At 40.5% G+C, this 14081-nt stretch overlaps 1 protein-coding gene across 1 annotated transcript in view; it reads right to left on the bottom strand.

Moving 5' to 3' along the window:
• Positions 1-5792: 5792 nt before the first annotated feature.
• The window catches only part of trarg1a (trafficking regulator of GLUT4 (SLC2A4) 1a), a 28975-nt gene continuing 20686 nt past the window's right edge, over positions 5793-14081 (bottom strand). The window contains exons 2-3 of the mRNA XM_012877379.3: positions 7702-7834; positions 5793-5890 (exon numbers count right to left, since the gene is read on the bottom strand). Coding sequence (XP_012732833.1) covers positions 5883-5890; positions 7702-7834 — 141 coding nt within the window. The 3' untranslated portion in view covers positions 5793-5882. The remainder of the gene's footprint in view (positions 5891-7701; positions 7835-14081) is intronic.

Raw genomic sequence — 14081 nt, 5'->3', positions numbered from 1 at the left:
TCTTACCCTGATGTGCCCATCACTCTGGACCAGGGTCAATCTGGACTCATGACCTTCTTCTATTGCTCCAGGTTCCCAATATTTATGCTCCCTAGCATATAGCTAGGGAGCATAAATATTGGGAACCTGGGAAACCCTTCTTTCCCGGTTAGCCTCACTGATTAGCGGTTTTCTTAAGGCTACGCAGCTGTTCAGTCCCTTCAGTTCCCTTCGCATGGTGCGTGTGGAAATGCTCTTACTTTCACAAATAAACTTAGCCTGGAGTTCTACTGTTGGTTTTTCTTCCATTTGATTTCACCAAACGTTTAAGTGAACCCTGATCACGACCATTCAGGATTTTTTATTTTTTTTACCCCCTGTCTTCACTATCCTTCCAGTTTTTAATAATGCGTTGAGCAGTTCTTAACCCAATTGTGGTAGTTTCTGCAATCTCCTTAGATGATTTCTCTGCTTGATGCATTCCAGCGATTTGACCCTTCTAAAACAGACTGACATATTTTCTTACGACCACAGGATGTGTCGGTTGTTTAAGAAATGAGAAGCAGCTCATTGTACCTCTTGGGGTTAAATAACTGGTTGCCAGCTGAAACGATAATGGCCCACGCAGTAATTCTCCAATGAGAGGCTCGTTCCTATTTGCTTGGTTAAATCCAGGTGGTGACTTTTGTTTGGCCAGGCAGTGCATTTATTGATTGTATTTACATTTACATGAGTGGTGCTGGAGTTTAGCCATTGATCTGTTATGGCAAGGGCAGCTTGGTGTTCAGCCTGCAAACGATATAAGGCACAACCATAGTCTAAAAGGGGTTTAAGACCTACACATGGATGTTTTGAGGAGTTTTAAAAGGCTGTTAAAGCGTCAGTTTCTACAACAGCAAAGTAAAAAAAACAAAAAACATCCATAACTTGACTGTTAAATGAACTTTTTGAGAGGGCCCCATCACTCATCCATAGCTGCTATGCTAATAAATGTCCATCATCCACCCATCCATCCATCATCTGTTGCTGCTTGTCCTTGCTGGGTCACGGCGTGGGTGGGCTGGTGCCCGTCTCCTCCAGTCCATCACAGCGCAGCACAAGCAACCACACACTCACACGCTCCTACTGAAAGGCAAACCAGACAGACCGATTAACATAATCGGTTTTCGGACTGCTGGAGTACCTGGAGAGGACCCAAGCACGCAGAGGGAGAACATACAAACTCCAAGGAGAAAGAGCCCGGATCGGGATTTCAACCCAGGACCTTCTTGCTGCAAATTAAGTGTGCTACCGACTGCTCGGCCGCACAGAACTTTGACCTGTAACGTTAATCTGTTTGAATGAAGTTTAAATGAACAGCTAATTTAATAAGTGAAATGTTCTCCTAAAGAGCTGATGAAGCTCACAAAGGTCCACGACTTGAAACGGGTTAGAATCCATGGTGACCTGCCCTTCTGATTCTGTCTATCTGTCAGAGAAAATATGACCTAAAAACTGGACAGTACCGTCGATGAATACGCTGGTACCGAACGGCTCCTTTCTTAGGGAACGTCTCCAGGAACTTGGTTTCCAACAACTGAGTCCTGAGTACATTCTCAATCACTGATGGTAACCCTTTTAGAAGGTCCCGTCTCGGTTTTTCTACTGAAGGTTTTCAGCTTTATCCAATTCACTGACTTGCCAGCTGCTGATTGCTTTTGCCCTGCAAAAGTATTTCTGTATACTGACTGGCTTTGCTGTTTTAATCTTTACTAAAAGCATCCCTTTTCTCTTTTTTTTTTCCTGAGCTGTCTGGAGGGATTTGAAGTTTGAAACCTCAGGGCTGCGACAACTTCTGCTGCGCGGTGTTCTTTTTCTGCCACATGCAGGCCAAAGAGACTTTAGCGGAGGTTCCCCTTCCAGCAGAAAGACAAAAATGCAGCAACAGCTACAACCAATTGTTTTAGATCAGCATATGTTCATGAGTTAGAATGGCACAACCAAAGGCCGTACCTACATCTAATTGAGGATGCGTGGAACACAGAGGCTCTCCCTTCCAATCTGACTGAACGTGAGCTGCGTTGCAAAGAAGAATGTGCAAACTTTCAGTCTCCTAGACGTGGAGACCGGTGCATTTTAGCCGAAAAGGGAACAGCTGCAGACAGAGGTGCAACCTCGTTCGATAGAAAGACTTTAGCCGGGTCCTCAGAGGAGCCTGAAAGCCTGGCAGCTTTGTGAGAAACATCGATGTGGTTTTCTCACACTGCTCCAGGGTGCCGGCTGACAGGAATCCAAATAAAATCGGCTCGCTTCAGTCAACCAGAGAGGCTTAATCAAAGTTCTCGTCCTTATTCCATTTCTTCTGTCTCTATTGATGCAAATGAGAAGATAGACTGATCAGGTGTTATGAGAGGCTTTCTCTCTTCTCTTTGTTTTTTTTTGTTGTGGGTCTCTTATACAGCATTCACATCACGGCTGCCACTTATTCAGGAAAGTGCTCGTAAGACGCAAACCGTGTACCAAAGCCAGCTCTGGCGTTTGTACATGGATGCAGGATGACGGCGGAGGTGCAGCTCTTAAATATTTTAGCCGCTCGATGCGAACGTCACAAACAACTGCGGAAAAAGGAGAGAAAACATTTGCCCGAAGCAGCCGGAGGAAAAAGACAAAAGACTTGCTGGCTCTGAGATATATTCATCGCTTGTCCCGCCCAATATTTATTGATCAGTCAAACCCCCATTTTGGCCTTTTTTTTGTGTCTCTCTGAAACTTTACCAGTGAGGCATGTGGATGATTTAGTCGCTCTCCACACGGGACCACCGTTAATTCTTTATTTTTCTTTCTCCACCTGCCATCGGTAGGTTTTGCAGTGATGATAAATATTGTTTATCAGAAACGGCTGCATGTTCAGGGCTGTATATAATAGAAGCAGCAGCTTTGCGCTGTAGTGCAATCCATAATAATGGCCCCCGCAGCCACAAAACAGTCTGCAGTGGAGTTATATTGGATTTAACATCAAAACGGTTGCGGCGCTCCGTCTGAGCCTCTGAAAAGTAACCATGCGAATATTACGCTCTCGAATTTAGCGATGTGTTTTGTTGGAATGCAAAAGTAACGCTCTAACTTTGTTCCTCATGCATCTGAAAGGCGGGTGGAAAATGTTTTTTTTTTTTTTTTTTAATGGACATTCATATCACTTTGATCACATTATTTAGATTCATTTACTGTGATTCTCTATGACATAATCCTTGTGCCTTTTACATTTGGAATATTCCCTTCTATATGGGAAAGAAATATGTTTTTTTTCTCTTTATTTATGCTAAAAAGGTATTTCATTTCCCCTGAAATTATTTTAGGGTAGGCATTCATAAAACTTCATAGGCTGTGTTTTTAGTTGGGACGCGCAACTTTAGCAACCCTGAATTAATGTTATTTATGCGAAGCAGGGGCACAAATTGCCTTTTAGATTTTAAAGATTGCTCTGACCTAAACTTACAGGCCAAGGGTAACTCTGGCCTTCACAGAGGAAAGGAGAGAAGAAAGCCATAAGAAATCTCCATTTGCAGTTAGCTCGTCACAAACATGTGGAAAACTGCAAAAACAGAACTAGAAATAAGTAAAATGTTCTTAACATCTGTGTATTTGTCCTTGATTTGAGCAGGTAAATAAGATGATTTGCCAATGGAATAAGAATTTTGCACTTAAAATAGGAACAATTCATCTCAATCATCTTATTCAAAGTGCAGTATGTCTAATTATCTTATTGTAGGGGTCAAAATACTCATTCCATTGGCAGATAATCTTATTTACCTGCTCAAATCAAGGATAAATACCCTAATTTTAAGAACATTTTACTTATATTTAGATCCGTTTTTGCAGTGAAGAATGTCTCTTGTCAGCAGATCATGGTGCTGTGGGGTTATAATTCTTTAGCAGGGCCAGGGAAGCTGGTCAGGGAAGATGGAGGGAGCTGAATACAATCTGTTAGGGGCTGAAGATAACCTGAGACTGGAGCAGAGGTCCACCTTCCAGCAGAATGTTAACAGTAAACATTTGAACCTAAAGGCAGACACGTGAGAAACACTTCTATGGTGAGTGGCAGAGCGACAAGCCAACCTGGAAGTTATCATCAACAGACAAAACTTGGACCATGCATGGTAACATTTATTCGGCACATGCAAAAAGTACACCACAGAGATGAGAACCGTCACATACATTATGACAGAAAACAAAAAACCAAAAAACATATTGATAGTAAACATGGGGAGTCTTTGGATTTTTGCTGCTTATGGATGTTCGGATGGAGTATTTTCTTATTTTTTCTGCACAGCTGTGACTCATAAAAAAAAAAAATCAATCTGCAACTGAACCGCCTTTCATTGTCCATGTTCGCTTGAAGACTGAGATTATATCAGCTGCATTGTTTCAATTGTAAAAAGCTCTTAAATGACCATTAGAACTCAACAAATGGCATCCAGTTAAATGCATTTTAGTCTTAATTGGGTAAAAAATACACTTTAATGGCCACAGAAAAACAAATCTCTTGCATAATGCGTCACGACTCACTGATTTATGACTGAGCTTTGGAGCATAAGACTTTTTATGTCAATATAACATCTACATCTCTAAAGTTAACACAGTACAGTAATAGGTTTTCTCTTAAAGTGATAAATCCAGACCATTTGTCGTGCCGTGAGTTTAAGCAAGCCTTTTTAAATGCTAGTTATTGTTCTTAGGCAGAGTCGTAGACTTGCTCTTTTACAAAAATAAGTGCGCGTCAGGCTGTTTGGCCCATTACATGCGAAGATATTGCATATATATATATATATATATAATTTCATATAAATACATTACATACCCATACAAGGAGAAAAAGAAACATTCAGTGAAAGAACAGATTTTAACAGTCAAAGTATAGCAATGTAAAACGTGTAGAAAGTTTGTAAATGTAAAAAAGGCTTTGAAAGGATAAAAAGAGAACAGTGTTTATATTAGAGGCTTGATTTGTAAATGGTTGCAAGGATTGGCTGTTCGATGTGCAAACCTGTTAGTCCCTGGGTGATGGGGAAACGAACAATAACAGTCTAAAAGAAGGCAGAGTTTTGGGCTATTTACATTCGGGCATGCAGTTGGTCTCACTTTTTTTTTCTTTCACAAATGCTTAAATTTTCCCCAGATTTTGTTAGTTCTTTACCAATCCAGCCTTCAAGACAGACTCAACAAACCCAGCAACTCTTAGGAGACAAACATCTTATAAAATCAATACTGTCTATTCATGTATAGATTCCCATGTTTCAAATATATTATTTCTTGTATATGCTTCATATGCAAGGTGTTCAGTTAGGATACATGACAATTAAACATACTGTCCTGAACTTTGACAGAGCCTTACCCCAGACATAGAAAAATCCATCATTCATCCTCTCTATATATATATATATATATATATATATATATATATATATATATATATATATATATATATATATATATATATATATATATCTTCTCCCTAATGTCCAAAAGTCCATTGTTCAAACAAACAAAAACAAAAAAACAACAACAATGTGGAGGCTCCTTTAATAATCACACAAATCTGCATTCACTCCTTCCCCTTTTTTAAACTTGAACAATTGAACATCGGGACATTCTGTCAGGCAAATGTTACTGGGTTCTAATGCATGCATCTTTCAGCGATATACACTTTTATTGGTTTACATGGTGCAAGACAGTCATTCATGACTCGCCTAAATGTTTTTGCTACCTGAAGTTAATCTTGATGCTGTAACTTCATGGCGTAAAGTAAGGAATGTCACTCCCCCTTTTGTTTGAGCTTTTTTTTTTTTTTTTTTTTTTTGCAGTAGCTTCTGTGGTTTGGCTTTGACGTAACATTTTTATCTTCTCTGAGCTCCTCCGGGTCTTTACTATAAAGCTGAGAGAGAAAAAGGAGAGAGGAGTGTCAGAAACAAAGACAAATCAGTGCCTACTTGGCGATTGTTTTAGGTGAGATAGCATATTTATCAAATATCACAAAGCAACACTGTACAGTATTCAGATGAAATTCAAAACTACCCTTTATTTCTTTATGGGATGCTTCCAGTGAGTCCTGTGATCTTACATAGAAGTAGACAACACAGTTGTTTTCAACATTTTAAATCTCTTACTCTCTTCCAAGAGTGACGGCGATTTTTGTCCAGGAATTGTTAACGATTTGTTGACCACGGTCATCTTTATGGGCCGAATTATGAAGATGTCTATATATATATACGAACTTCCGCCGGATGGAGCTCTTGCTCGTCCGCCGTGTTTTTCCGCATGGGGCTTTAAGGCTCCATCCAAACTATTGAGTAAGGACTTTATAGCCAAAGCAGAAGTGTGTCAGCGGTCGGCATGATAAGTGCTAACTGAATAGCGCAGTCAGTGAGGAAGGAGGTAGGAAAAGGAGCCTACATGCTTCCCATCATTGTTCCTTTAGCATAGGAACCTTGCAAAGGTTCCTTACTAGCGCTAAGGAGCTTTAAGAAATCCCACAATCCATTGCGTGACACAAAGTATCAACACAGCCCCCTCATGGAAATCAACGAAAATGTCCGGAGAGAAGAGAGCGTTGACTAATTTTCGGAAGACTGGATTTGACTAGAATCATCCATGTCTGTCACTTAATGACGTCGAAGTTAAAGGCTGTCCGAAGTCGGCACAGCAGTCCAAAGCTCTTTTCCTCCCCACAATAGAGGTCTGACTATTGACCCCATGAAAGGTTACATAACAGAAGGTAGGAGCTATTATTAAGGGTGAATCCGAATGGAGCCTAAGATTTTTGCTAGGTGCTCAGAGCAGAAACCTTTGGCCACACGAAGGGGCGTCATACCCAAAAAAATGACGTAATATGGTCATGCAGACCTCACAGATGCATCAGGCATAAACCAGCCTTTAGACACCAATAACCCAGATATCCTCTACCAGAAGCTCACAGTACTGGCCTCCACCTGTCAGTGGATCACCTTTTTTTTCCCCCTGACTGACCAGTTGCAGCAGGTGAGGCTGGGGAGCATCTTCTCCTGCTTAAGGCTGATCGGCACCGGCGCCCCACAGGGATGTCCTCTCCCCTCTCCATTTCTCTCTGTATCCTAACGACTGGAGCTTAATCCGCTCAAGACTGTGGAGACGATGGTGGACCTTTAGGGTACACACCTCGCACACAGCCTCCCTTCACTGTCCTCAACAACACAGCTGACTGTGGATCACATCCGGTTCCTAGGAACCACCCTTTCTTGGAACCCGAGATGGTCTGCTATGGCAACTCCAGAGACCGTACGGAAATGGGGTCAGGAAAAGAGCAGCAGACATCTCTGCAGTCTTCACACATCCCGCACACAAACTGTCTGGACTTTTACTTTCAGGTCGGCACTACCAAGATGTTTTTTTTGCAAAAACCAGCCGCCGCAGAGAGAGTTTCTTCTCCCAGCCTGTCAATCTGATGAACACTTAGTGGACACAGGTCGATACCATGAATATTTGAACTTATTCAACCGTGTCTTCCTCTTTTGTAAAAAAAACCCACTGTATTTGTACATGTTTACATAAGAAACTTAGGCAGCTTTTATTTTTATTCCCTTTGTGTATATTTAAAATATCTTAATTGAGAGCAAAGTGGAACTAAAGTCAGATTCTTAGGTTATGATGATACTAGATTGCATCGAAGTGTTTCAAATTCTGAAACATCTGGTCATTTTTTTTGTGTACCTGTGAAGTGAACTGAGGTGTAGACGACGATGATGAGCACTCCCAGGAAGATGGAGACGATACTCAGCAGACGAGCGAGTCGACCCAGCCTCCTGGCCCCGTCTATATCCCCGTTCTGAAGACTGTTTCTGGACTGGAACACACAGAAAGAAAATGTAGAGACTCGGCATTAAAATTTAAAGAGCAGAGCCCTCATTTTGATTCTCAATGACGAATTTGTTTGGTTGTTGGTACAAAATGTTTCAGAGCAAAAAAAAGATATTTAATACAATATAGCAAAACACGGTCCCACGAAACTTGCAGACACCTAGAGACTGATTTTTTTGTACTTTCTCCTTTGCAAAATATCCTGAGCTCAGTCAGACTGGATGGACAGCTTCTGTCCCCATTGCAGCTTCTTACAGGTTTACATCCAGTGTTTTCCTGCGTTTAGCTCCAACCATCTTCCTATCAAGTCTGACGACCTTACCTATCTTGACTGCATGATGCCTTCAATGCCATCTTTCACAAGGGGATCATGTGCTTAGGGATGTTCAGACATTGTCAGAGCTCCCGAGCTTTGGATCGTCGCAGCTACCTCAGAGATACCACATACAGTCTCTCCATTTGCTCCTTTAAATGAATCTTGTCCTTGCAAGTCCTGCAGGGTTATGCACGTATTTGTTAGGCGCTGCACGCTTTACATTTACATGTTGGATTCTTATGACAAATGGAATCATATAGAGCTTACAGGAAGCTATGCTAAATCCAGGTAATGCTCCATCTTAACTACTGCTGTTCTACACTAAAATATTGATAAGGAGGATTTCCATCAGTTAACAAGAAGAGAAAATCGGGAATCCCACATAAAACAGTGCTGAGCTGTTTCTTTCCTCCACAGTCCTTTAAGGTAAAAATGGCAGTAAAAATTTTTCCCCCCCTGCCGTCTGCTATCGGTGAAAATTTCTATTTCAGATAGGCAAATTGGGATTGATGTTGGATTGTGCCTCGCAGAGCCAACTGGAATGGCTGAGAGCACGACAGCGCGAAGGAGCTGTATTTCATTTTTATGCCGCGCGTGCGTCGCCTTATTTATGCCACAGATATGGAGACAGGGTGATTTATGTGTGTGCATGTGAGACGTGATGAATGGGAAGCCTCAAGTCCTTGTGGCGTGGTTTCATTTGGGAGTCCTAAAACAGAAAAGCTGGCATGGGCAATTTCTCTGCCTTTCACTCCCTCTTATTTTATCTTCCGCTCGTTTTATGTGCTTCAGACTCGTCTCAAGAAGGACAACCATGCTCACTCCAAATGATGAATACAAGAAAAACACTCATACCTAAATGCACACATACACATAAGGGATTTTAGTAATGGTTCTTTCATTTATTGATTGGATACTCCATAGTTTACTATTTAACCAACATTAAATTCACATAAACTGACTACATGGACTGTGTTTTGGTTGTTGAAATGATCCAAAATGAAGAATATAATAAAAGAATTTTGCACTTAAAATAGGAACAACATATCTCCATCATCTTATTTCAAGTGCAGTATATCTAATTATCTTGTTTTAGGGGTAAAAAAAAGCTCAATCCATTGGAAGATCATCTTATCTACTACAAATACACTCATTTCAAGAAAATTTTACTTACTTTTAGCTTCCTTTATGAACTACAGAATCCACTACATTTCAATCTAAAATGTCCTGATATTTTAAGGATTACACGATTCAATGAACTCAAACAAGCTTTCCAAGCCCTTTGGAAGAAACACAGGCCCACAGCATCACCTTACTTCACCGTGGCCACGCTGTGCTTGTCCAAACATTCCTCCATAGTGCTTCTGCTGAAAAAAACTTAATCTTTAGCTTGTAGCATTCAGCAAAAAATGTTGATGTGTGTGATTTTAGAATGGAAAAAGCTTCTCCTGGCATGCCCCCTAAAAGTAATGCTAGAGCGAAGCCAAGAGTCCATTAAGCTGATCTCTGCTGTAAAAAAAAAAAAAAAAAATTGTTGACAAAAGTTAATCATCATTCAATCGAGTCTTTTCCTGATAAACGATGGTTGTCAAATCAAAAGGGAGGCTTAGAAATGTGAGGATGTTTCTGCTGAGTTGATGTAGAATTCCCTGGACACATTGTAGAAAATGAAGGCCGAGGCAGGTTCTGCGTTTTTCAGTTTTAATCAAAAAGGAAATTTTATACACTAGTGAGCCGCCACTTTGAGGGTTACTAACAGCCAAAAAGTGTAAACTCTTTCACAGATTTCTCATGCCACATCTTTCCCGATCAATCTTCAGCTCTTTGTGGAAGCTTGTCTTTGCAACACAACAGGAAACAGGGCTCTTCCACCCCCTCGTGTTAATTAAATTAAACTGCTTTTTTGTAAGTCAATTTCCTCATTTAGATAAAGTGATATTAAAACACTGGTGGGAGAGAAATTTCGTTGTTGGCTTCTTTCATTTTTTAATAAGAACGAGCTTTCATTTTTGCTTTTTTTTGCAATACATTTTCTCTTTTAAATTCTTAACCAGCAAAAAACATGGCTTAGGGTGCACCGTACCATAAAACCAAATCACACAGCACGTATGTACTGTCTCTGCGAATGGATGTACGTATTGAAGTTTGGCTTTTCTTAATGACAGAAGTGTTAGTGTTTTCTGTCTTCAGCCAGCTGATACTTGAGTCCACAGACCTGGGATTGCCCATGATACCGGTAGGGTTACACTGCAGAGGGACCGAGGGGCTCCTACCGGCCTCTGTGACTCCAGGCTGAATGTGGTATTTCCACCAGCCCTGGTGATGCTGGCAAACAGTCACAAAATCAATGACAATGAACACTGTTTACACCTTCCACTATTTTTTTTTTTACAATGTCTGCAGATTCAATATTTCTTCAAGGTTTTCGAATTAACCTGCAAGCATAAATCTACGCAACCTTCGACAAGCACTTAGTGTAGACACCTTTTAATTCAGTTACAGCCTTCAGTCTCCTGGAGTCCACACCTGCCATCAACAGTATGGAAACTGATGACGGTGAAACAAAAAGTTCAGCCGTCCCCAGTTAGGATTCCCTGGAGTCGGATCATTAGCATCCTTTATTTAAAGCCACAGTTTGCAGAGATGTTACAAAGAATTCAGATTATCTCATTGTTCAGAAGAACCAGTCAGTAGAAAGGTACGTTACAGTGAAAACAGCCATGGGGGGACTGGAGAAAAAAAAAGGCCCGGGGCTTTCTATTTATTAATAGACCCCCACTTTGGGAACCCCTGCCGTAGCACACCTGTAGTCCCTCTGAAGGCCTTTGAGCTCCTCCGATCTCACCATAGTGCTCACTTCCTTTCTTTTTTTTTTAAACAGATATTTTGAATTAAATCTTTTTTTCTTTTATAAACATACAAATAACAAAACGAAGCAACAACACACATCATAACCAACCCCAACAGTTTTTAAAGGGGTAACATCAAAAGTCCTCAAGCTTCCCTTTGGCAGGTGAGTTTCTCCAGTGCCATGTTATTGGACATTAGTTTGACCCATTGGTTTATCTTTGGCCTTTCTGTGTCCTTCCAGTTCAGCGTGATTAGATGCCTAGCCTGTAAAAAAGCAAAAACTAACAAGCTTCCTTCTCCTTGCAGCTCCTATAAAGCCACCGGGAAAGATGCGTACTAAGCAGAGTTTGCCGTCCCTTGGCACATCAAGTTCATTCAAGAGAGAAATAAACATAGTAACCTCCCTCCAACAAACATAAAAATCTGAAGCTCTGTACATTGTCACATACAGTGGAGGAGAGTGCCCTTACCTGTATCACATTTAACACACGCATAAGAAATATTTGAAGTGAAATGATGACGTTCTACAGGGGTGATATGGGATTACTATTTGTATTGCAGCAATCTAAACCTTGTTTGCGTCAATAGGCATGAGGTATTCCGCTCATCCTCTGACATTTCTGTTTGCAGGTCGGTTTTCCATGCTCGCTTAAATGAAAGTCTGTTTTTTTTTAGACTAGAAGTAAAATAATACATAATTTGAGAAGCAGGCCTCTACTCTGATGATGGTGAACATTTATATTTTCTATAGTAGTGAGTGGAGATTGAGCACACTGCAAAAAGGGAACTAAAAGTAAGTAAAATTATCTTGAAATCAGAGTATTCTTCCTTGATTTGAGCAGCTAAATAAGACTATTTGCCAATGGAATGAGTATTTGTACCTCTAAAAAATAAGGTTATTAGCTATTCTGCACTTGAAATAAGGTGGTGGAGATGAATTGTTATTATTTTAAGTGCAGAAATCTTATTCCATTGGCAAATAGTCTTATTTAGCTCCTCAAATCAATGAAAAATACTCTAATTTCAAGAAAATTTCACTTATTTTTAGTTCCCTTTTTGCAGTGCAGTAGATTTCATTACAGTAGTGATAAAACTTCTGGTCTGCAAATATTTAAGAAATGTTTTGGGCATACAATATTTTTTTTTAATTAATTGTTCAGGGGACATCACATCTCCCTCACTGTAAAGGTCCCCAATCTTGATCAGACCTTTATTCAGCCACAATCTAAACCCCGTGTCTGCTCTTCCTGGTTTGAATCTGCTGCCCCCCAGAATTGGTGACAAATCTGAGATTTTCGATACCTGACTTAAAGCAGCATGTGAATGCTGCCAAATGGGCGTAGTGTAGTGTTCACTTTCCCTCTCAGAGGACAACGAACAAAAAGTCTGGGTTCAAACAGGACAAACCTTCAAGATGCCGAGTAATGATGTCCTAATCATGGGGAGTTAATTTATGCCATTGTAAGCAGGAATATATGTGGGGGGTGCCCTAATTTATTCTTCTAAAAGAAACTGCATTTTATGTACCGTTTTAAGGAAAGATAGGACTTTTCTTCCGTTTTACTGTTTATCTATCTTATTGGAGTTTCTCAGTGTAAACATTTATATTAAATATCAAAATGGTGTTTCCAGCTTCGGACAACCTGTGATAGACCAACGTTTATTTTTTATTTTTTAGATAGACTCGTGTCAAAGAAGAACGAACGGTGAAACCAGGCTATTGCTGCTTTTTTATTTCATACATATTCCCCTAAAAGGTTTGCTTGTTTTTCAGCTGAACTGTACAGAACGTCCCATAAAGCATGGGAAACCCTGAAATGATTTATTACGCTCTCAAGTGTTTTACGCTGTTACAGCCAGGCATTTTGAACAGGACTGTGTGCACTTTATAGATCCACTGCAAAGTGTGATTTTTGCATTTCTTCCCCCCCCCACATTCACCTGCAGAGACACGGCACATGCTCACCGTCGGTGTCTCACCTCCACGACTGTGATGTGAAGCTATGGTGCAAGCTCCCCCCGGAGCCCGTATTGATCTGGACTCGCATCACAAAGGAGAGCAGCGTCAGCACCTTAAATCGATCGCAAGTCTCTTTCAGAAAACGCTGCCTATCTATCCTGCTTAGAGAAGAAAGCATCAATGAAACAGGGAGGATTTATTAAAGAAACTTTTCTATCCATCACCGAGAAAACGCAGAAACAAATCGAGGAAAGGCATCAGTTAAAGCATTCTTGTTTGATCCTTGTTTTCAGTCCTTGGGGCCACAACTAATTAGATTACGCGTGTTCCTAATTGATTTATTTTTATTGACTGGAATAAAAGCACAGCCCGTAATATTGAAACCATGACCTTAAAATGCCTTGATTTGTTTTTGTTATTTTGTGTTTTTGCTGTGTCCACACTGGGCACACATGCTGCGCTTTTTGCTCGATCGTGTGTTCAAGCGAAGGAAGGTGGAGGCGGGTAAGGCAGTAAGTGCTCTGTTTTTTTTTCTGTCTCTGGTCATGAATAATGAAGAACTACCAGCAGCCTGGTGAAAAGGAGCACTGTACAAAAGAAGCCATTTTTTGATATGACCATGTCACACGGTAAATCTGCCCAGGGAGACATTATTTTGTGTACACTATGATTTATTTGCAATATTAAAAAAACAACAACAACTGATTGATACTTTCGGGACTTAAACTTTACTTTTATTGGAACTTCCACATAAAAAAAAAGCCTTCAAAGGTTTAAGGTGGAAAGCAAGTCAAATGTAATTCTAATGGAGAAACAAAGCCTGTCGAAGAGAGACCAGATGTGTTTTAATCTTTTTTTGCCTGAAACCCTGTCCTCTGGATGTTTGGGACTTCAGGACCTACCGAGCTGCTAGCAGTTCTTTTTTCTTCTTCGATTTGGCCCTTTTACACCAGCCTCACCATTAAAGTTTTAAACCTCTTAACACGGTCAGATGATCAAATGTGTCAGATCCGTGAAAGCACCGCTCTCATTGCTGCGGATGCCTTGTAGCTGCTGAGGCAAGCTTGTAAGTTTGCTTTTCTCCTGTGGTTTAGTTTCTGAACTTAA

The sequence above is a fragment of the Fundulus heteroclitus genome, chromosome 18 (assembly GCF_011125445.2).
Source record: "Fundulus heteroclitus isolate FHET01 chromosome 18, MU-UCD_Fhet_4.1, whole genome shotgun sequence".
Classification (NCBI taxonomy): Eukaryota; Metazoa; Chordata; class Actinopteri; order Cyprinodontiformes; family Fundulidae; genus Fundulus; species Fundulus heteroclitus.
The sequence above is the reverse complement of the archived record's forward strand: the minus strand, read 5'-3'. Positions and strand labels throughout refer to the sequence as shown.